The 22,892-nt window shown below is 52.2% G+C and overlaps 2 protein-coding genes across 2 annotated transcripts in view; one reads left to right on the top strand and one right to left on the bottom strand.

Annotated features, from left to right (window-relative positions):
- The window catches only part of SLX9 (SLX9 ribosome biogenesis factor), a 49,339-nt gene extending 42,375 nt beyond the window's left edge, over positions 1 to 6,964 (bottom strand). The window contains exons 1-2 of the mRNA XM_061458822.1: positions 6,813 to 6,964; positions 4,985 to 5,093 (exon numbers count right to left, since the gene is read on the bottom strand). Coding sequence (XP_061314806.1) covers positions 4,985 to 5,093; positions 6,813 to 6,938 — 235 coding nt within the window. The 5' untranslated portion in view covers positions 6,939 to 6,964. The remainder of the gene's footprint in view (positions 1 to 4,984; positions 5,094 to 6,812) is intronic.
- Positions 6,965 to 9,203: 2,239 nt separating this feature from the next.
- Positions 9,204 to 21,573, top strand: ITGB2 (integrin subunit beta 2). The gene is made up of 16 exons (XM_061458779.1): positions 9,204 to 9,377; positions 14,012 to 14,078; positions 14,660 to 14,748; positions 15,008 to 15,191; positions 15,645 to 15,815; positions 15,988 to 16,229; positions 16,477 to 16,632; positions 16,828 to 16,923; positions 17,062 to 17,151; positions 17,471 to 17,608; positions 17,809 to 17,993; positions 18,732 to 18,976; positions 19,370 to 19,589; positions 19,740 to 19,945; positions 20,029 to 20,195; positions 20,456 to 21,573. The coding sequence occupies exons 2-16, from the start codon at positions 14,015 to 14,017 to the stop codon at positions 20,519 to 20,521; spliced, it is 2,319 nt and encodes a 772-aa protein (XP_061314763.1). The 5' UTR covers positions 9,204 to 9,377; positions 14,012 to 14,014; the 3' UTR covers positions 20,522 to 21,573.
- Positions 21,574 to 22,892: the final 1,319 nt, after the last annotated feature.

The following is a 22,892-nucleotide window of genomic DNA, read 5'->3' as shown; positions in this document are numbered from 1 at the left end:
CAGAAGTGGAAGAACTGTAATACTGAAAGGGCACAAACAAACAGACATTCAGTGATTCTACCATTCTATGAACAGAAAGGAGTAAGTTATGGAACACAAAGGTTAGCATCCTGTCAGAGCTGTAATTCTTCAAGCAACACAGCAGTGGCAACCCTGATTCCAGACACTGCAGGAACAGTGATGCTGAAGAGGACGGGTCTCACCTGGATTCTGGCACACCACCCATTACAAGCAAAAACCAGAAAAGTAAATCATGTCCCATGAAGTTAGTGCACAGCAGAACCATGACACCAACCAACCACAGCTTTTCTGCTTCTCATTTAAGGCTACGAAAGGAGAACAGAATTGGACAAGTGGCTGCAGAGCGCAAAGAGAAGGAAGCAGGTATGTGACAGACACAGCTAATCTGGAACACCAGAACAGAAGCTGAGGTGCAAACCAGAAGGACACAAGCACTGACTCTGAAGAGGAAGGCTTGGTAACAAAAGGAAATCAAGAGTATGTAAGAAAGGGGCAAAGCAAGGCTGTACATGGCTTCCAGACTCCAGCAATTCCAAGCTATCAGGTTCCTGCTTGCCCTGATTTATTCTCTCCTGTCTCTGCATTTCTTCCGCAGGAAAAGGGACTCCCTTCTTTGTCAGATACTCAGCAATTTCACACCTCCACTCCCCTCTGTGTCACTGACAGATGAACCCATGCTGTAAGACACTGTCATCAGAGGACAAAACTCTCAAGATACAAAGGGATAACTCGGAGATACTACAGCATGCCTGAAAGTCCCCTCTATTTTCACATCCCAGTGTGCAGATCCAGGCTTGGTACAGAATCAGACTCACAGAGTGGTCTGTGTTGAAAGAGACCTTCAGAGATCATTTAGCCTAAACCCCCTTTCACCTTTCACCAGGTTGCTCCAAGCCCCTCTGTCCAACCTGACCTTGAACACAGACAAGGATGGGGAAGCCACAGCTTCTCTGGGCACCCTGTGCCAGAGCCTCACAGCCCTCATTGTAAAAAATGTCTTCTTTATGTCCAATCTAAATCTACCTTATGGTGTCCTTGGGGACCCCTAACTGGTCTGGGGCCAAAGGCAGCAAATGGCTTTAATCCATGTATCAAATCACATTTTCCTGGCTCACCACTAGCACAGGAGAAGCTAAAGCAATCTGCAGGAAAAGCTACTCTTGGCACAACCTCAGAAACCAAGGTGACCAGCTAAGGTTTTGCAAGCAATTCTGACCTGGTAGCACTTGCTGCCATTGCCCTTTTGCTTTCCCAACAATGCATCTTGTCAGAGTGCCCTTTTGCAGACGCTGAAAATAAAGCAGGAAGATGCCAGTCTAGTTGTTCATCCCATTCCACAACTGGTTCATCATCTGCTCCCAAAAACGCCAGACATTCCCAGGCAACTGGTTTGCCACACTTACGCTTGAACAGGACTTTGCTTCAAGGGGCAAATACTAGGAAAGGAAACCTAAAGCAGGGATTAAAAAAGGGAAGAAAAAGGGGGGAAAAAAAAAGCAAACACACACACGCACTCCCCCCGCATAAGACAGGCCATTATTTCTGACTGACTTGGAAGCACTTAATTCCCACGCTACAGAGGCTCACCCACAGGAGATTTATTCCCTCACACTAGTAGCAGAGGTCCTCACATGGATTAGATTATGGCAAAGCATTTGATTTACATTACGTCAGTGACTAAGTAAAATACACTGATGAAAAGCAATCACTGATCAAGCTCCTGGACTTAGCTCCAGTGTTCACAGTGATGTTGCTGGCTTTTGTTACCTATTAGCGTGTGGATATCATCCGGAATCTGGTGTTGAGATGAGCTAATGATTAAAGACAAAAAGCAGAACAGAAGAAAGCAGTTGCAGCAGGTCTTCTTCACAGTATGACACGGCTCAGAGCTCCCCATATTAAAATACTTCCCATCTTGGACCACTGGCTTTCTACCATCACACATGCAAGCCTCACCAAATATTAATTCCATTTCTCTGTTACAGTTCCACCCTTTCCCTCTCATGCTGCCGCAATCATTGATGCCAGAACAGCCTAAGCTGATACCTCACCCCAACCAAAACAAGCACACTTAATCAGTCGCGTATCTAAGGGAAGCAACAAGACCATTACCATGAGAGCAGCAGATACTTCTAGTGTTGCACCCTGCCTCCACCAGCTGTACCAGGAATCCTCAGGAAAATGTTGGCAAGAACCAACACCACCAGATTATCCTCCCAAAACAAGGAACTCCTTCATTCTCCTTTCAGCCCCAGCACACACCTGCGCAGGCAGACACAACCACTCATGTTAACCAACATGCCAACCCTGCTAGAGATGCTAAACTTTCCAACTTGAGAAGGATCCTTCTCCCTCTTCCCTCAGAATAACCACAGCCAACCTTGTTTACGAAATTGAGGAAAGGTAAGGGGACAAAAGGTATAGAAAAAGTGCTCCTGGCTTGCTCTTCCCCCTATACCACCACCTCTTCCAAGAGCAACTCTTGTCCCTGCACCATGCTCTGAGGAAACCAGGCAGGCTTTTCAGGTCTCTTCTACTGATCCAGCCAGCCACTACCCTCTCTTAAACAGTAAGGGGGGGGTACAGACATGTGGAGCCACAAGCCAATGTCACCACCTATTCTTCCTTAGTTTTCCAGCAATAAGCAATCTCTCAACCTCACACATCCTTCTAGGCCAGCTCCACATCTGACAGCTTCATAGTTAGCAGAAGGCACTCCAGCTCACGGAACTTTGGTGCTCAGGCTCTGTCAAGACAAAAGTTGGGCCCCTTGTTCAAGCACAAAGCCAAAATGTGGAAGACCAAGTGGGGAAAGGAACATGGCAGGATAGTAGAAGGACAGTCAAATATTTTACCCAGAAATACCTTTGTGCTGCAATGCCATGAAAGCATTACCAGCATGCAGTAAGATGCTGGCTTTCTGGGAACTACACCTCCAAAAGCAGAGGGATGCAGGATCTAAGGAGGAGAGATAAAAGAGCAAAAACCCACAGCAACCAGCAGAGTAACCGAGAGCGTTTCCTGTCAGGTCCAACCCCTGTAACTGATCCCTTGTTTCACTTATGCCCTGCAAGCCTCTGTAAGTCCTCACTGATGTTTTCCTGGCTGTCCCTAAAGTGTCACAGCACAAGACCAGACTGTAACACAAAACAGATACCAGTAACCTTAGATAATGTGAAGCAATCCTAGGAGTGCACGCACACACACAGGAGGACAAAGATACCACCTTTCTCAACTGCCACACATTCCTGGGCAGAATAAAATCCTCAGCTGTGAAAAGCACAGGAGACAGAGAAATACAGCCTACCTACAGTCTGCCAAGTTGACCTTCTCAGAGCTTGAAATGCAAGTGGGAGAGAGACATTTTTTTGTCTTGCTATTAAATCTAAAAATAACAATGTGTAGGAGAATCCTACCCTCCTGCCCTGTGCACAGAGCTAATGGGGGTGGGAGGAAAGTGGGGATGAGGGTTGGAGTCAAGTTGAATTTGCTGCTGAACAGGCCCTCAGCTGACCAGGGATCCCAGGAGACAAAGCAGAGCCTGCCTAGAATCTCTTTTCTAACTCCAGGGTGTCTGCTATTGTATGCACAGCCTAGTTACAGTTCACTGACTTAACACAAAAAATGAATTGATTTCCATAATGAAAAGGCCTCCACATGGCTCCAGAATGATACAAAAAGAAAGGGCAGAGCAGCTTGGGAAGATTTGAGAACAAAATCAAACCACTTTTTGCCTCGTTGAGCTGCAGTTTTGGGCCCCCAGACAAACAGCTATTTTTAGCTGATCATCTGGAAAGTGCAAGGCAGCACAAAGCATTGGGGTCAGCATCACTGCAGGCAGCCAGCACACAGCCTCAAGAGAGGGTTAAATGTAGTCACACACCACACATCTGCATCATCAGCACTTGCAGAGGGACCAGAGGCACAGAGCTATTTATAAAGCAGATCTGTGCAGCTGCAGCCTGCAGTGAAAGATAAGGACTGCAGGCTGTCAGCCCTCAACATGCTCATTTAATTAAAGAGATGGCTATGTTTACGTGCACACATGTATGCACACATGTCCTTTTCCCAGGAGAGGTACAAACAATGAGCTCAGTGTTGGAAAACAAGGCATTTCACAAAGGTTTCTGTGTAGAGGGCAAGCACCCCCAGCAAATGCGTCCTCGCACAACCTTCCCATTCCCCGACACTGTGACTAAATGTGACTGATGGGCTGTGGCCACTGGAGCTCAGGTAACCGCTAGCCTTGAGGTGGTTACTGGGTTGCTTTGTAGCCCTGGACAGGAAAACAAAGTCACTGTAGTGGTATTAATCTGCATGGAAAGAAGAGATTCGGTTTGTAAGCAAGGTATTTGTCAGTCTCATGTCTTCTGCATCAGGACAGATTTGTGTGCCATCAGTTTCCATTTTGAGATGAAACGGAAAACCAGTTTCAGACTCAAAGCCCTGTCTGCCACTAAGCAGGGTGCATTTCCTTGTGGGATTAGAAAACAATACCCTCTATCACCACCTCACCATTCCCACTTTACTCCCCGTAATCCTTGGCGAGCTGAACTCTCCTGCCAGAAGACCTAGAAACAGCAATGGACAGGAGAAAACGGGTGGCAATCAGCCTGCTGTGGATAAAGCACTACTGATGCACAACAAGCAACTAGCTGGCAAAACAGAGTATGAATGGCAGCTGCTGGTGAGGCAGAAGCAGCTGCGGAGGAAGCCTGGAGATCAGCTCACAGCCTGGGCTCTGCTGTCCTCTCAGCCCCTGAGGACTAGGAGCCTAATTCCCCACCCCACACATATGCCATTCTGCTTCCTCCAATGCCAAACAGAAACCTGTTGGAAAAGCTCCTGCAGGAACACAGGGAGCTGTGGTTTGGGTTCAGTTCTGACAGCCACTGCAGAATACAGTCCTCGGTGTCTTTGCTCAAAACTTAACCAGGCACTCATTCACAATACAACAACAAACCTGTTCTGGAGGAAATGATGCTTCTGGAGTCCAAGTCAAGGTTCTTGACAAGTGTATCAGGGTCAATCTTCAGCCCGGAAAAAACACCAGAAGGTGAGAAGTCCCAGTCCTTACCCAAAAGAAACATGAAGCAGGAGTCAGTACAAATACCACAAGACACATTCACTAAAACAAAAACGAACCCCAGCACCTTCCAGACAGGAGGGTGCCTCTGAGCAGGCAGGGGTAGGTAAGTCACCCCACTGGCCAGAACCCCGCAAGCTCTTCCACACAGAAGGAAGCTTCACAAAGTCATGCTTCAGACTGTCTTATTCCTAACAGATACCTGCCTCAAACCAAGCTCACCTGAATTCTGGTCTTAATGTGAATGGTATCCTTAGGAAAAGCCAGATTTATTACAGGTGAATGACAATACAAATAAGCAACAAATGAGCAGATTAGGGGCCTAAATCCTAAATCAGTGGACATTAAGCAGATTCAGTGACTACCAGCAACTTAACCAAATCTTCAGAATCCAGTTCCTTTAAGCACACAATAGCTCTCTAAGTCCTAAGCTTTGCAGTAGCTTCTCTGGTTGGCTTGGAATTGATTACTTTAGTTAGCTAGCACTGACACATAATTCATAGTGGTACAAAACCAGCTGTATATGGCACAGTCTGTTCCTCCCTGTTTAAAAGGAAAGCTGTAGGTGCACAAAAAGCATTTACTGCTGTTCTGCGTCCTTGCTGCTGGGAGACTGGGGGAGGCAACCAGCTTTAGCCTTAACTGTGTTATTAATAACACAGCTGGTGAAGCCAGACATGGCCCAAATCTCCTAAACGACTGTGTATAAACTGTGTGTAAATGACTGTGTATAAACAGCTCATGTCCACCTGCCCTAATCTGGAACTGAAGAGAACCAGCACAAAATGAGCCAGGCAGGTCTAACCCCTCCACTCCCAATGCATGCTGATGGCTGCCATAACTACCAGCACATGGCACATCCATCCCCATGCCTGATGCTGAGAAGCATGCTGGGAAGCTGGTGGTGCACAAGCAGGACCTTGCACTAGAGCTCTGAAGCTTCAGGCTCCCTTGTTCTGCCTGCTGTGACCAGCAGTGTCCTTAATCACCATGAGAAGTGTGTTGACAAGTGGTGTGAGGCCCAGCACAGTGCCACAGCAGCTTCAAGGCCACAAGCACAGCACTGAGGGTGTGACTTTTCGAAGCAGGAAAAGGAGACTAGGCTTCAGGAAACAATGTCACAGAATGGTTTGGGTTGGAAGGGACCTTAACACTCATCCTGCTCCAACCCCTGCCACAGGCAGGGACACCTTCCACTAGAGCAGGGTGCTCCAAGCCCCCGTGTCCAACCTGGCCTTGAACACTGCCAGGGATGGGGCAGCCACAGCTTCTCTGGGCACCCTGTGCCAGCACCTCAACACCCTCACAGGGAAGAGCTTCTGCCTAAGAGCTCATCTCAGTCTCCCCTGTTCTGGCAGGTTAAAGCCATTCCCCTTGTCCTGTCCCTACAGGCCCTTGTCCAAAGCCCGTGTCACCATTTCAGTTAACTCCTGCCCCTATGAAGACTGCCAGCTCCCACCAACGCTTCACCATGTCCAGGACCAAAGGGCACCCTCAGACACCCTGCGAGGCCACACCAGGGCACCCGCGAGGCTCCTGCGCCCGTGGCAGCCGCCGTGCGGAGATTCCAAGAGCTCAAGGACCGAACAGAGCTGCGGCCTTCCCGGTGCAGGCGGGGGAGCACGGCCTCAGCCGCCGGGATACACCCATCCGTCGGGATAGGCGATACCACGGCCCCACGTGTCACCACCCCGCTCCCCGTTACCTTGCCCGCCGCCGCATTCCAGCCGCCGGGGCCGGGTTGGGGCTCGGGCAGCGGCAGCGGATCCTTGGCGGGCCAGGGCCGGGGGGCGGCGCGGTGCAGCCGCGGACGTTTGACCTTCCCCACCATGGCGGCGGCGCGGCGGAAGGAAAGAGGCGGGCAGGCCTGAGCTGAGCCCCGCCTGCTGCGGGGCGGCCCCGACCGGGGAGGGCTGGAGCCGGGAGGCGGCCTTGCGTCCCTGGCAGTGTTGAAGGCCAGGTTGGACGGGGTTTAGAGTACCCTGCTCTAGTGGAAGGTGTCCCTGCCTGTGGCAGGGGTTGGAACTGGGTGAGCTTTAAGGTCCCTTCCAACACAGACCATTCCATGAACCCGGGAAGCACACGTGTAGCTGCCCCAGCCAGGCCACCCTGCAGCTGGTAACTCTGAAACCTAATGGTGGCATCTTAAGTGACACCGGTCGCTTTGGAGGGCAGCCTGGGGGTTAATCACCTTCAGGCCTCCAGTGGCTCCTGGAAACAGCCAGGGGGTGTCAACCAGTGTGGTTGTGTCAAATCTAGAGGCTCTACAACACAGTTAAGATCTGGTGTAAGCCCCTGAAAGAGCTGAGGCCTCTTGGTAGCCCTAACTGGAGACCAAGGTGCATGGCAGGACAAGAAATGAACTCTGAAACACACCGCCAGAAGTTATGTCCATAGTTAGAACAGCAGAAAAGACGTGACCAGCCCCTCTGGGCCCCAGGCACGTGTCTGACCATGCAGGCACGGATGGACCAGGTGGAGACCCCTCACAAAACAGCCTCAGCCCTACCTGCACCATTCCACGCACACAAAGGGGTGAAAGTCATCCTAATGCTGCTTGCTCCAGCCCTGGCTTGATCCTGCTTGGACATCGTGCTGTGTGTGGTTGTGAAAGCATGGACACAATGTTAGAGTAACTGCTCATTGGCTAATAGTAGTAAATGTAGTAGTAATGTGGTAAATATGCATAATTTTAACCCATCATGCTAAGCACTGATATGCTGGAGGCAGGGCATTTCAAAACACACAATGTGTTAAGGGTCCTATGGGAATTGTTAGGGATAATGCTTTGTTGTGGACATCCATTCAAGGCCAAAGCTGCAAGACAGCATGAGGAACAGCTCAGGAGGAACTGGGAGTACTCCAGCAAGCTTCAGCCTTGGGCCCCAAGAGCCCATGAGGTACCCATTCTGCTCCGTTGCTCCCGCTCAGGAGGCTCCCAGCTCTCCCACCCTTCCATCACGGCCAGTGCTTTGACAAACCTGATGGAACAATTGAACAGAGCAGCCCGATAAAGACCTTACACAATACAAAAGGGAAAATTACCGCAGCTCATCTCACTCAAGCACATTTTCTTCCCCTAGACCTGCAACCAGCAACACCTGCGAGAAGCCCCACCAGTTTTCCCAGCTTCACCCACTCCAGGATTAGGGGTTTATGGCAGCATCCAGCTGCAGCCACGGTTCCAACCCAAACCATCCTATGGTTCCTGGCAGGGCTGTCCTCAGCTCCATCCCCACTGTATGCCATGCCAGCCAGGCAAGAGCTGCTCCAACACTCCCATCGTGCTGCAAGAATTGCTATGACGGTCTCTTGCTACAACCAGCACCTTGGCTGCAATAAAACCAGGCCAGAGCTCTGTTGTCAAAGCCTCTGACCCACGGGGCATCCATCAGGGCTCAGAATCACTGCTAGCACTGTGATGCTCTGCCTGCTGCAAAGATAAACGCAGCTCCATAACTAAGGCAAGCAGCCAGTAAACTGCATTGGTGTCTTACAATGCATTGTGGACACTCAATGTTAGCCTGCTGGAAGGGGAACCTAAAGAGCAGTTAACAAAAGGTTCACATTAACTACCTTCAAAAAGCCCCCAAAACTACAATCCTGTACATTTCCTAAATAGCTGGTTTCTCTCTACTTAGGGAAGTGTTGGTAAAGGTGTGTTGGAGGAGTTATTGCAGCCTGCACAACACAATGTGAAGGCTGCTTAAAGAAAACCCCACACAGCCCTGAGCTGTGCCACAGCAAGAAGGGTTCCAGCATCCTCTTCCAAACAAGGAGACCTCACTACCCTGGCAGTGAGCCCTGACACATGGAGAGCCAGCTCCCCATCTTCTTCGCACCCAGGAACCAGGTCCCAAAGGAGTCAGTTTCCCTTACTACCAGCTTTACTTGTTCACTGGGGGCCCATGCTGGTGAAAGGTTAAAAGTGGGGCAAAAACCAGGGCGTTTTGGTAGGGTCCATGTCCAAGGTGAAGGAGGAGAGCTGCAGACCCCCCAGTGCAGCTCAGGGGAGAGATGAGCCCCAGCACTGGGGGGCAGGATGCTTTCACAGGGATTTGATTGGGTTTTGGAGGGGAACGCACCCTCCCACACCCACTGCTCTGACTTCCTCCTTTCAGCCCCAGCCGACTGTAAGAAATAGGAAGGAAGGATTGGGGTGTGTTGCAAAGCTCCCGATGCCCCTCTGCTTTTCCCAGCCAAGCTCGAGAAGGTGAGACCATCCCTATCCCAGGTGAAGCACGGGACGGAGCAGAGGGCTTGATGCAAGGTAAGTACAGCATCTCCATTTCTTTGCTTCTGTTTCTTCTTTCTGTGGGGGGTGGAAAGCAGCCAGGCAGCAAGGTGCTTTGGTAGCTCTGGTGTTTCCAGTGGATTTGGGTTATAATTCTTGATCTAACCTCTGGCTGCTTAGATGGGCTTTGGGAGCACAGCATGGTGTCTCTCCCACCTGTGGCATGGTGTGGCTGTTGCTGTGAGCAGCCTTTGCAAAAGCAGCTTCTCTGTGCTGTAATAGTTTTGGAGGTAGGATTAAGCATAGAACTGCAGGTAGTTATCGAGGAGAGGGTGTCAGACCCCAAACAACTCCTTCATCACCACCCCACAGGACTGGAAAGCAGAGCAGAGAGGGTGCAGCATGCTACCCCGTCACCCTCACGCATGGCCCTGGGGAGAGCAGCGCTGCCTGCGTGCCCACCAGCAGCACCAGGCAAGCACCAGGGCTGGGGGCTGCACTGGCTCCCCTCCCAGGACATCCCTCTTCCTTGTGGGATCCCATACAGGCACTCACCATCAGCTGCAGGATGTGACGGCTCAGAGGGGAAGAGGGAAGCGGCGTGGTGACATGGCGCGAGCAGGGCTTGGTGTGGTGCCACCATCAGCACGGAAGGTCCCTGCACCCCTGGGGGCCTGCAAGAAGAGCTGGGAGAAGGGATGAGACCCTCTCTCCTCTCCTCCATCTCTCTGTGTGCTGTACACATGACATACCTTGCTGACACCATTGAAAGCAGTGGTGGGAAAGGCAGCAGAGGCTGCAGGCAAGCTAACCCCAGGGACAGCAGGTCCTTCCCTAAGTCTCCATGGCTCTCGGATGCAGACAAAATGCGGGGCACAGCCCAGGGCTGGGGAAAGCAGCCTAGCATCTACATTGGATGCTTTTCCCAACACCACAGCCGCAGGTCATGTCCTCGCAGGCAAATGTGTGAACACGAGAAGAGGCTTTGCACCCTGCAGGCAGTGTGGGTGCTGCTATGTGGCTCCTGCAAGGTGTGGGAAGGCTTTAAGCAGTGCATTTTGCTGTCACGGTTCTCACATCCTGCTTTACAGATTGGTTTTGCACTTTTTGTGTCCTCATCCTGCTGCTGTTCTGTCACAGGCAATCTCAGTGCTGGAGAGTGTGGCGCAGGGTGATGTATTTTCTCAGAGACAGACATAATCAGGTCACCACAGGACTGGTGACAGAGGATCCCTCCTTTGCTCCCAGGAAGCATGAGCTTTGCCAGCTCCAGGGGACAGGCTGTGCCCTTAGGCAGGTCTCTGGGTCCCTGCTCAGGCCCAGGACTCTGTCCTCCATCTCTGCAAACCATCACAGCGTGCCCACTGGGATCATTCAAGGGGTGATGCCCACAGGAGACGAGACACAAGAAATGGCTTCTCTGCTCTTAAAAATCCCAGACTGGTTTGTTTTGAAAGAGACCTTAAAGCTCATCCAGTTCCAACCCCTGCCACAGGCAGGGACACCTTCCACTAGAGCAGATTGCTCCAAGGTTTCTTGTAGGTTGCCTCTCCAGGTTTCTTGCAGCCCCTTTAGGCACTGGAGCTGCTCTGAGGTCTCCCCTGAAGGAGCCTTCTCTTGTCCAGGCTGAACCAGCCCAGCTCTCTCAGCCTGGCTCCCGAGCAGAGCTGCTCCAGCCCTCCCAGCATCTCCGTGGCCTCCTCTGGCCTCACTCCAACAGCTCTAAATGCCCCAGAAGTCCTGCGACACCGAGCATAAGAATGCATCCTCCCATTGTGCAAGAAAACAGATGTTTAGCAAAGCACTGCAGGGGTGTTGTGGCTAACAGACTGCAAGACCTGTCTCTGCTGTTGAACACTCATCTTATTTATAGCAACAGGATTGGCACTACCATTCACGCTTCCCCTTCAGCCCTCTCTATACTCACTCCTTCATGATGCCCAGCAGCATGCTCCATCCCACTGACACCCACTGGAGTGTTCAGTACCTTCTCTGAGGTTGCCTTCGCATTTTCTGGCTCACAGACCCTTCAGGAGACTCTTGCCCTGCCTGAGCCGTGCCAAGTATGTAACATGCAACAAGGGAGAGATGCTCCACAGATGGAGAGCCCTGGTGGCTTCCACAGAGGACTCCTGGTGAAGCAGAGGCCCAGTCCCAAGCTGCCCAAGGCATGTGGTGCAAAGATCAGAGCTCAGGGCCAAGGAAGACACCATGACCCATGCAGGTACCAAGACAGATACCAGGGCCTGGTAGCACCATGCCCTGCCCCTAGCAGGGGTGCTCAGTCTCAGCACCTTTCTCCCTAGCCTGGGATGAAGTAGGTTGTAGAGCTCTGCAGTTCTGCTCCTTCACACCAGGGCAGGAGGATGGACTATGTGCCTTAATATGTGAAAAAGAGGAAGAAAACCCAAGATCCCAGATGATGAAGAGCACATCCAGAAGAGCCCCCATCAAGAGAGCTGGAGAAAATGCTGCTGAGGCCTATATGTGGGCCCTGCTAATGCAGACTCAGATTAAAAACCTGCTTTCTCCAGCCTGAGCACTGTAAGGAGGCAGACAAAAGCAGAAGCCCTACTTGCTCTCTTTGAAGGTCACCCTACGTCATGGGCCACCCACATACCAGTGAGCAATTTCCCTCCACAGCAAAAGGAAAGAAGTGGTGAGGTTTCTTCTGCTGCTCTCCCTACAACCAGCATGTGTGGTTTACCTTCTTGCAACAAGGGACAGAAATGACTTTCGGGATTAGAAAGGCAACCAAATCCAACCCACAAAATGTACCCTGCATTACAAAACTCAACAGTATCCAGAGCTGGCTTACGTGGAGCTTTCCACTTTACTTCTGGGGTTTGAGAGCTTTCTAAAATCCAGTTTTAATTGGAAACTTACTCCATCCCTGGCAGTGTTCAAGGCCAGGCTGGACACAGGGGCTTGGAGCAACCTGCTCTAGTGGAAGGTGTCCCTGCCCGTGGCAGGGGTTGGAACTCTGTGAGCTTTAAGGGCCCTTCCAACCCAAACCATTCTATGCTAGGATTCTATTTTATAAGATGAGCCTGTAAGCAGGAGCCTCTAACTCCAGTGAGGATGAGGAGAAGGGCTGGAGCCCAATTAGGCACATCTGGGAAAGGTCATTGTCCAACAGGGTGCATCCAGGAGGGTCCAACTAGGCCCTGTTGTCCACCCTGCCTTGATGAGAACTTTTACTTTTAAGTCAAGACCTTTTTCTTGTTTTTTTTTTTTTTACTTATGAGGTTTTACCCATTGTCTGCAAGCTCACACGGTGCTGGCACGATTTGAAGGTGACACAAATGTGGGCCCAGCTAAGCACATCAAGAGTGTATAACACAGACAGGGGTGGTGCAACTGGCACGGTAAATGATGCCCTTAAAACTCTTGCCAAGATGGACTGTGGTAGAGGAGAGGTGTTTGTGGAGGTGTCTTTGTGAGGAAGGACTCTGCCCACCCATCACAGGAAGGTACTGGGACAGCCACTGCAGAGTGAGCCTCTGGGCCACACCGCTGTGAGAGCTTGATGGGGCGGCCACAGGGGCACCTCTTGCTGCCTGGGGAGCTGTGAGAGGGGGCAAGGCTGCTGGAGCAATGATAGGGAGGCTGGCTCCAGGGCATGGTGAGTTCCCCAAGGCTGCAAATCTTCACATCCATGTGGCCCCAGCCATAAGCAATGGTGGGAACCAGCCTTAGTGGTCCTGCACAGTTCCAAATCCATACCATAGCTGGGCACCAAACCTCACTGAAATGACTCCCATCCTACCTAGGCCTTTCTGTCCTTGGGAGGAGACCAGACCTTCCTTCAAGACTGATCTATGATTCCATGATTCTAGATGAGGCCCTTAGTGCCATGGGTTAGTGGTGGTCTTGGCAGTGCTGGGGTAATGGTTGGACTGGATGATCTTGAGGGTCTTTTCCAACCTGGTTGATTCTGTGATCCTTTGGTTGTGTGGTATCTTACAGAGACTCATGAGCTAAGAAAGGGCATCCAGACGTCTCAGCGTCTATTGGAGTTTCCCTGTTTTCTCTTTCCCATTTCACTGTGTTGTTAATCCAGTGGGTCCACAGGATAGGGGATGGCACTTGGAGAAGTTGATGAGAGCCAGAGTGGTTGTTTACTCACTCAGGGCTATTTCAAACCCAATGACCTGGTTTGGGGATATTGTGTCTAATATTGCTAAATAAGGACAATGTTTGTTGTTTATTTAGGCTTTCTTATTCCTTTTTCTTCTTTTAACAGATTCCTCTTTTGTCACTTCCCCTTGTACATCCATGTTGCAAGGCTGGGTTTTGCTCCAGGGTTGCATGGGGGAGAAGGTGTTACAGGAAATGACAGTGTTAGCGGGCATGATCTCATTGACATCACAGGAAGAACACTGGGATATTGCTTCCCACGAGTGACCTAGCCAACTTCATGAGTAGCATAAAGTTTCTGGGATCAGGAGCTGTGCTCTGGGGCAAGAATCAAGTAGTGTGAGCAGCTGGAACAAGCATAGTGAGAATGTGCTTGTGAAGAACAGGGTCTTTGTCATGTTCCAGCACACTGGTGGGATGTCCCCCTGGGGCCACCACCCTCTGCAGCCACTTTCTGTAGGGTTGGGGGTTCCCTTCCCTGTGGCTGCTGTGCACAAGGTGGTCATAGGGATGCTCTGCATGTCTTACAGAAGATGTTTTGTGACCGCTGCCTTCAGCTACTGATGGTGACCTGGGTGCTGCTGCTGCTGACCACAGGTGAGCCCAACCTGCCCTTCCTCGCTGCCTTCCTCCCAGCAGCTTATGTGGGTAGTAAAATAGAGAATGAACCCAAATGCTGCCCAGCATTTGGAATTGAGAGACACATAAGCATCAGATCCTGTATTTCCCAGGATGTGGAGTTAACTCTACCTAGAATCATAGAATAGTTTGGGTTGGAAGAGAAGTTAAAGATTGTCTGGCTCCAACCCCTGCCATGGGCGGGGACACTTTCCACTAGAGCAGGTTGCTCCATGACCTGTCCAACCTGGCCTTGAACACTGCCAGGGATGGGGCAGCCACAGCTTCTCTGGGCACCCTGTGCCAGCGCCTCAGCACCCTCACAGGGAAGAGCTTCTGCCTAAGAGCTCATCTCAATCTCCCCCGTGTCAGTCCAGCTGAGGGACAGCAAGGCAGGTGGGGACCCTGCCAGGGCCTCCAGTGTGGGTTTTATAGGCAGGGTTGGCTGAAGACAACATGGGTGCCTTGTGCTGGGTGTCAGAGCACCCCATGACTGCACTGCTACAGACCAGCTTCCCCCAGGTGCCCCCCACACCAACCCTATCTTCTCTCTGTTTCAGCCTTTGCCATGGAATGCCCCAAGATCAAGGTGGGCACATGCAAGGACTGCATTCAGTCTGGTCCTGGCTGTGCCTGGTGCAAGAAGCTGGTAGGTCCATGTAGGCTTTGATGTGGTCAGTTCTGAGTCAGTGGGATGTCACCCTGCCCGCCCAGCTCTGCCTGCAGTGGAGGGGTGGGTTGCATGGTGGGAGAGCCTCATGTCCTCCTTTGTGGTTGGGGATCTGGCAGGCAGGACCCTTGGACCTTCCTTTCTCCATGCAGCTGTGGTTTGGGAGGTGGGTCATCTGGTAAGGAGCCCACTGACCTGTTCCTCTGCTTTTGTTCCCTGCTGATGCTGCAACACACAGAGCTTCACCAAAGCTGGCGAGCCAGACTCCATCCGCTGCGACACTGTGGAGCAGCTGCTGCAGCGGGGATGCCCACGCGGCGACATAGAGTTCCCAGTGAACGACATTGCAACCACACAGAACAGCTCCTTGAGCAGTGACGTACAGCTCGCTCCCCAGGAGGTGCACCTGAAACTGAGGATAGGTACAGGCTCCCTGGCACTCCCAGTGCCCTCCTGCTCACTCCCAGTGCCCTCCTGCTCACTCCCAGCCTCAGCTGGGACCACATTTCTTCCTCCTTTCTCTTTCGCTTTCCCCTCCTTTCTCTTTCCTTTTTCCTTTCCTTTCCTTTCCTTTCCTTTCCTTTCCTTTCCTTTCCTTTCCTTTCCTTTCCTTTCCTTTCCCTTTCTTTCTCCTTTCCCCTTCTTTTCCCTTCCTTTAATTACTCTTTTCCCTTTCCTTTTCCCTTTTTTTTTCATTCTCCTTTCCTTCTTTTATTTTCTTTCCCTCTTCCTCTCTTGTATTTCTTTTCCACTCCTCACAGTCTGCATTTCCTCCCCTTCGCTTCAGCAAGCGAGGAGGATCCCAGTGGGAGGGGTGTGCCGGGGTAGGATGTGAGCCCCAGCACAGCAGATGATCCTGCATCCCTGTTCTGCAGGACAGCCCGCTGTATTTGAGGTGAAATTCCGCCGTGCCATGGGGTACCCCATTGATCTCTACTACCTCATGGACCTTTCCTACTCCATGCTGGATGACCTGGAGAAGGTGAAGAAGCTGGGAGGGGAGCTGCTTAGGGCACTGGAGAGCACCACCCCTTCTCGCCGCATAGGTGAGCCTATCTCCAATCATTGAGAGCTGGAAAGAGCCATGGAGTGGGATGCAGGCAGCCTCTGCAAGGCTGGAGAGCATGCCAGGGCAAGGGATGTGGACATGGGGGCCAGCAGACTGTCCATGCCTGCTGGTCCCTGCTGCCCTTGACATTGCAGTCTTGGATGCCCTAGGGTTTGGTTCCTTTGTGGACAAGACTGTGCTGCCCTTTGTGAACACACACCCTGAGAAGCTAAAGAACCCCTGCCCCTCCAAAGACAAGCAGTGCCAACCTCCCTTCGCCTTCAAGCACATCCTCTCGCTGACTGACAATGCAGAGAAGTTCGAGAGTGAAGTAGGGAAGCAGTACATCTCGGGAAACCTGGATGCACCCGAAGGGGGGCTGGATGCCATGATGCAGGCAGCAGTGTGTGGGGTGAGTCTGTGACCCGTGCTCATGGATGGTGGCTCTTCCCCTTTCCAGGTAGGCTCTGGAAGCCCATCATGTCTAAGTCTTAGTTCAGCAGTGGGGTTGGTTACTTTGGGGGTTACAAGAGAGCATCTTAGCCCAGATCTCGTGTAACCTACCTCCTTCGTGCCCACAGTGTGGCTGATGGGACTTGGCCAGGGCCATACCATGTCCTCCCAGCTCTGCTCAGCACAGGTCTTCATGCCACTTGTAGGACTTGATCGGCTGGCGCAACGTGACCCGCTTGCTGGTGTATGCCACTGATGATGGCTTCCACTTTGCTGGTGATGGCAAGCTTGCAGCCATCCTGACCCCCAACGATGGCCAGTGCCACTTGGAGGACAACATGTACAAGAAAAGCAACGAGTTTGTAAGTACCAAGCGGCTACTCAGCAGCTCTGCACCCTCAGCTGTGCTCCCACAGGTAGGATAAATATTGTCACACAAAAAGCTGATACCACAGTGTCACCATAACCACCACCATTTGGGCTACAAAACCCAATCTTTCCACACTTCAGCTGGTGGGGGAGATCATGCTGAATGTGGCATCCCTCTCCCTACCTAGGACTACCCTTCTGTTGGGCAGCTGGTCCAGAAACTTGCTGAAAACAACATTCAGCCCATTTTTGCTGTCACCAGTAAGGTGGTGGATGTTTACAAGGTAAGGAGACTTCAGATGGTCCAGGTGCCTCCCCAGGAGGACAAAAAGCAGCTCCGCATGTCCTTCTGCTGCTGTGGTCCCCCCATGCTCCACCATCAGCACAGGGGGACCACTCACCTCTTTGCTCTCTGTTGGCAGAAACTCAGTGAGATGATCCCGAAGTCAGCAGTGGGAGAGCTCAATGAGGACTCCAGCAACATCATTGAGCTCATTCAGGTGGCCTACAATGTAAGTGCTAGAGGAGACCGTGTTTCACCCATTCCGGAGCAGGGAAAGGGTTCCACTGTGTGTCCTCACACAGCAAGTGTGACCAGGGCTTTGTGTACAAGACTTGCTGAGTCCCTCTGCCCACAGCAAGCAAGAGCTTCCCAACTCTTCAATGCTGGTACCTGCCTTTGAGAACCACCCAAGGCAGCTGACAGCACAGGCTGGGGTGCTTCCTGCCCCTATCTCCTAGGCTGGAGGGAAACCCTGCCCTGCAACTCCACACTCCCTTGCTTTGATCTCCTTTCGGACTGATGGCACTTGCACCACCATTTCTCCACAGAACCTCTCCTCACTGATCATCCTGGACCACTCTACCCTTCCAGATGCCCTTGATGTCAAATATGACTCCTTATGTACTAAAAGCACAGTCACAGACAAAGCAAGAGGGCAGTGCGACAACATCAAGATCAATGAAGAGGTACATCCCCCTGTACAGGGAACATCCTGCAACCAGCAGGTCCCTGATGCCCATCCTGTTTGACAACAGGAGCCCAGCCTCTTGTTTCAGGCTTCCTGGTCACATTAATGTCCAAAATGCTGTGGGATTCAGCAACCTCTGGTTGCTGAAGCTGCCTTGATGGCCTTTGGCCCTTCCCTATCTCACTGTGCACTTTCTAGGTCACCTTCAGAGTGAAGGTTACAGCCAAAGAGTGCATCAAAAGCCAGTCCTTCACCATCCGCCCCCTGGGCTTCACAGACACCCTCACGGTCCACGTGGAGAGCAAGTGCAACTGCAACTGCAAGGAGCAGTCGGACCCAGCCGCCTGCAGCGGGCAGGGCACCACTGTCTGTGGGATCTGCAGGTATGTGCTATCCACACAACACTGTTCCAAACGCTGCCAGAGCTGGGGAGCTGCTGGAGGGGTCTGCCAGGTCCAGCCCAGGGCTTACCTCTGCAGCTTTGCCCCAGTTTTCTTGTTCAGAGGTGGATTATGTTCATGGAGATTGGGGACACAATGTCTCTTGTGTTGGTGAAGCCTCTGCTGCTTTCCTAAGGGCACTCAGCCACCATCCAGCTATCCACCCATCCATCCACCCACCTACCAATCTATCCAACATTCCACCCGTCCATCTAACCATCTCTCCAGCTATCCATCTGTCCAGCTATCCATTCATCCACCAAACCATCCACTGAACAGAAACAGGTCTCTGTAGAAATCACTCAAAATCCCACTCCTGGCTGCAGTTTGTGCAGCTCATTAAGGGCACTTCCTGGCCCCTTGGTAACAGGGAGGGGAAAAAAGACTAGATTTCCTCAGGAAGTAAACCTTGGCAAGGGTTTGAAAATTATAACTCTAGCAATAATTTCCAGACAACTGTTGGGTGTTGTAAATAGGACCTGGGGAAAAAGCAGTGTTTCTGAGGTTTCCTCCCAATCAGCTGCCCTGCTCCAGCATGGAGCAGCACCAACATGTCATGATTGGGTTTTGGTGTGGCTATCCCAGATTTGCTCCCCTTTGGTTGAGGTATGGGCCCTGCATATGTGCAACAGCACTTCTTGTGGCCACTGACCTGGGCTCACTCCTCTCCTTTGTTGGCAGCTGCAATCCAGGCTACATAGGGAAGAACTGCGAGTGTGACACGAAAGGCAAGAGCAGCAAGGAGCTGGAGGGCAGCTGCCGGCAGGACAACAGCTCAGTCATCTGCTCGGGGCTGGGGGACTGCGTGTGTGGGCAGTGCCTCTGCCACACCAGCAACGAACCCAACAAGCAGATCTACGGCACCTTCTGCGAGTGCGACAACGTCAACTGCGAGTTCCACAATGGCCTTCCCTGTGGTGGCAGAGGTGATGTGGCTGTGATGGGTTCTCCACTGTGGTGCTGCTTAGAAAGACTAAACCATAGAACCATGGAATGGGTTGGGTTGGAAGGGTCCTTAAAGCTCATCCAGTCCCAACCCCCTGCCACAGGCAGGGACACTTTCCACTAGAACAGGTTGCTCCAAGCCCCTCCAACCTGGCCTTGAGCACTGTCAGGGATGGAGCATTCACCACTGTTTTGGGCAACCTGTTCCAGGAGGTGCTGATTTCCCTGCCAAACCCCAGATGGGTGGGTTTGAGGGTCCTGGGTCCCACCACACCACAGTGCGGGGTGGGTGATGCTTTCCAAACATGGGCAGAGGGAGGGAGACCTGGTTCTCTGCAGCATCCTTGTCACATCTGAAAGGTCTTCCCATGCAGAGCGGGGCAACTGTGACTGTGGGGAGTGCAAGTGCAATCCTGAGTACCAGGGCAGCGCCTGCCAGTGCAAGAAGTCAACAGAAGGCTGCTTGAACCAGCATGGCAACGAGTGCAGCCACCGCGGGACCTGCCACTGCAACCGCTGCCAGTGCTGGGGGGGATACCAGCCCCCCTTCTGCCAGGAGTGCCCCAGCTGCCCCTCGCCCTGTGCCCGATATGTGTGAGTGATGCACATGGAGATGGCACAAAGGGTGGTGGGGAGGCAGGCACAGGAGGTCCCTGGCTGTGCTTGGGCAGAGACCAGTGGTGGCCAAACCCAGGGTGAGAGTGTTGTCCCTGCAGAGGTGAGCTGTTGTGACCTGTTTTGCAGCTCCTGCGTGGAGTGCAGAGCCTCCGAGAGCGGCCCCTTCGAGAAGAACTGCTCCCAGGCCTGCCCCAACATCCGTGTGGTGCAGAATATAACAGGGGAGAGCAGGCAGTGCAGGGAGAAGGACTCCCAAAACTGCTGGATCTCCTTCCGCATGGTCCAGGAGGATGGCAAGGAGATATACACCGTCACCGTGGATCCTGAGAAAGGTACCCCAGCCCTGCTGCTCCTACCCCTCTGCATGGCAGCCTCAGCAGGGGCTGCAGCCAGACACCATTTGTCTGCCCCACAGAATGCCCAAAGCCTCCCAACATTGCACTGATTGTGGGCAGCACCATTGCCGGCGTGGCCCTCATTGGCCTGGTGCTCCTGCTGACCTGGCGGCTCCTGATGGAACTGTTTGACCGCAGGGAATACCGCCGGTTCGAAAAGGAGAAGTCCAAGGCCAAGTGGAACGATGTAAGAGAGCCCATCTGTACTGGTGGGGTGTGCTGGGATGCTTGTGTTCATGTGGTGGGGACATCTGGGAGGGACGTCCTCCCCAGTGGTAGCCATAGCAGACCTGCGCCCTCCCCACTGGCCAGTTTCACAGACTGGATGGGTTTGCAGGGTGCTAAAGCAGACTGTAGGCTCTTCTGCCAACACTGTTGAGGTTGGGATGTGGGTGGGATAGGCAATGCTCCACCGACAACATGGGCTCCTCACCTTTCTCCCTCCAGGCTGATAATCCCCTCTTCAAGAGTGCCACAACCACAGTTGTGAACCCCAGGTTCGACGATCAGTGAAGCTGAGCAACACCCGGCAGGACTGGGACCCACTGTGAAATAAGGAAATGCCATGCTAAGGAAATCTCAGACCTCCTCTTCTTCATCCTGTCAGTTTGTTCCCTTCTTCCAAGAGGCCACCGGCACACCAGGCACTGGCTGAGGGGCTTCACCATGCCTGTGTCCTGGTGCCTCTGCGCTAGTGGAGCTGGGAGAAAGGAACAGACACAACTTTGCCATGGATGGGACTGCAGATCTGGTCCCACCAGCAGGCACACGCAACGGCTCCTGTACCTGGTTACTGTCTCTCTCAGCTCTTGATGACCTTCACCTTCTGGCAGGACTTTTCACACTCCAAAACCAGCCGAGTGCAGAGAGTGCTTCCAACATTGACTTGGAGCTGGAATTGCAAACCTGCCCTTTCCCTTGAGCTCTAGCAGGATCTGTTCCCATGCTGCTCCATGCCTTCGCCTGCTGCACTGATCCCCACCACTGTGTTTGCACTGGTGTCTGAACCACTCACAGCTCAGCTGGACATGGAGGGTCCTCCACGCTGGTGGTCTGCTCTGAAGCTTTCAGTGAGGTGATGGGGCCTAAGGGCCAGCAAGCACCTGTACCCAGACACAAAGAACAGCTGGGCAACGTGCACTGAATCTTGTGTTGCTCCCCTCTCAGACCTACCTTGGGCATGGTTCTACTTGGGCTCCTGCAGGCTTGGCTTGCCTCTGCCAGGCCTTGAGCTCTCTGCATCACAAGGACACAAAGGAGCAACTGAACTATGAAACTTGGGCACTGAGCACATGAAACTGAGTTTGGCCACAGGGCGAGATCTTTTCCCTGCTCTATGAGTGCATCAGACACACTGAGGGCCAGTCGTGTGCAAGACCCAGAGCATCTGCAGCTCAGCACTTCCACAGCAGCTAATTGCTCTTACACTGGGGGGTCATTCCTGTGAAATAGCAGTACAATTCCATATTTGCTTTGAGTTTGGGAATAATTTGCATACATCTGTGTTGCGTCCCATCTTCATTTGCCATCTGAAGAGGTTTAACATTAATAAAAACTAATATATATAAAGTAAATACATCTGTCCTGCTAAGAATCAAGTGCAAGGGCAACAGCTGAAGTGTTCATTGCAGAAACTACAGCAAAACCCTGCCATTGCTGCCAGCAGCTCCCATCCATAGATACTGTGCCTGGGAAAGATGCTGGCCAGAGACAAAAACTGTCTTCTACACTCATTTGCCATCTACATCCCCTGCAAACCAAAACTGACTCACTAGTGATGCAGACCAGGGCTTGGATGCAATGCCCGTTGCTGGGGGCCCAGGCAGAGGTTGTTATGTGAAAAGACTGTCCACCCTGCCAGCAGCCACAGGTTTTGGTGCTGGTGTAGCGCGTGCAGAACAAGCACAGCCACGCACATGCTTTGGGGAACAATTGGAGAAAATTAGATCCAGGCTTTTTCCGAAAGAACTATGATTGGTCACTGCATTAGACAGAAGTATGTGCTAGAGCACATGCAAAATCCCAGAGGGAAAACAGGGAGCTAGGAGGGTCCTTCAGGCCCCTGGTCTTGCTTTAGCCCAAAGGCTCAGTGATTTCTCTGCGGAGAGCTGATGGCAAAAGTCAGAAGTATTTCTCAGCCAGGTGTGGAACAGATTTTCCTCCAGGCTCCAAACACTGCCCCATCTTTCCTTAAAGGTTTTTCCTTTCCATCGGGAATAATTGGACCATATTTCCTTTGACTTGGGGTGAGGAGGGAGCCAGCTGAAGTCAAGACGTTGATTCTGGTAAGAGCAGGAGTCAGCAATATGGTGTGGGACACCCTGAGCATTTCAAGTGGCCATTCTGCTGGCTGGAAGGGCACAGAGTCATAGAATCACTGAATCCTAGAATGGTTTGTGTTGGAAGGGTCCTTAAAGCTCATCCAGTTCCAGCCCCTGCCACGGGCAGGGACACCTTCCACTAGAGCAGGGTGCTCCAAGCCCCTGGATCCAGCCTGGCCTTGAACACTGCCAGGGATGGGGCAGCCACAGCTTCTCTGGGCATCCTGTGCCAGCGCCTCAGCATCCTCACAGGGAAGAACTCCTGCCTTATCTCCAGCCCAAACTTCCCCTGCTTCAGTTTGAAACCATCACCCCTTGTCCTATCGCTACAGTCCCTGATGAAGAGTTCCCCTGTTACTGCACACAAAACCTGTACTCAGCCCATGCCACACCACATCCCTTGAGACAAGGCTGAGATGAGGCAGGTACACCTGAGACCCTGCTCTTTGGCCACTCTGTGCCCTTATGGGCTCCTTTCACCCAAGGAACCACCACCTCTCCCAAGGGAGCAAGAGGCAGAGGGCATGCAGGACCTGCAAGGCCACATCCCCAAAAGAAACACA

Source organism: Pezoporus flaviventris, unplaced genomic scaffold (genome assembly GCF_033815535.1).
Source record: "Pezoporus flaviventris isolate CSIRO_AGI_PZ_B2104156 unplaced genomic scaffold, CSIRO_AGI_Pfla_v1 ptg000001l, whole genome shotgun sequence".
NCBI lineage: Eukaryota > Metazoa > Chordata > Aves > Psittaciformes > Psittacidae > Pezoporus > Pezoporus flaviventris.
The sequence above is the reverse complement of the archived record's forward strand: the minus strand, read 5'-3'. Positions and strand labels throughout refer to the sequence as shown.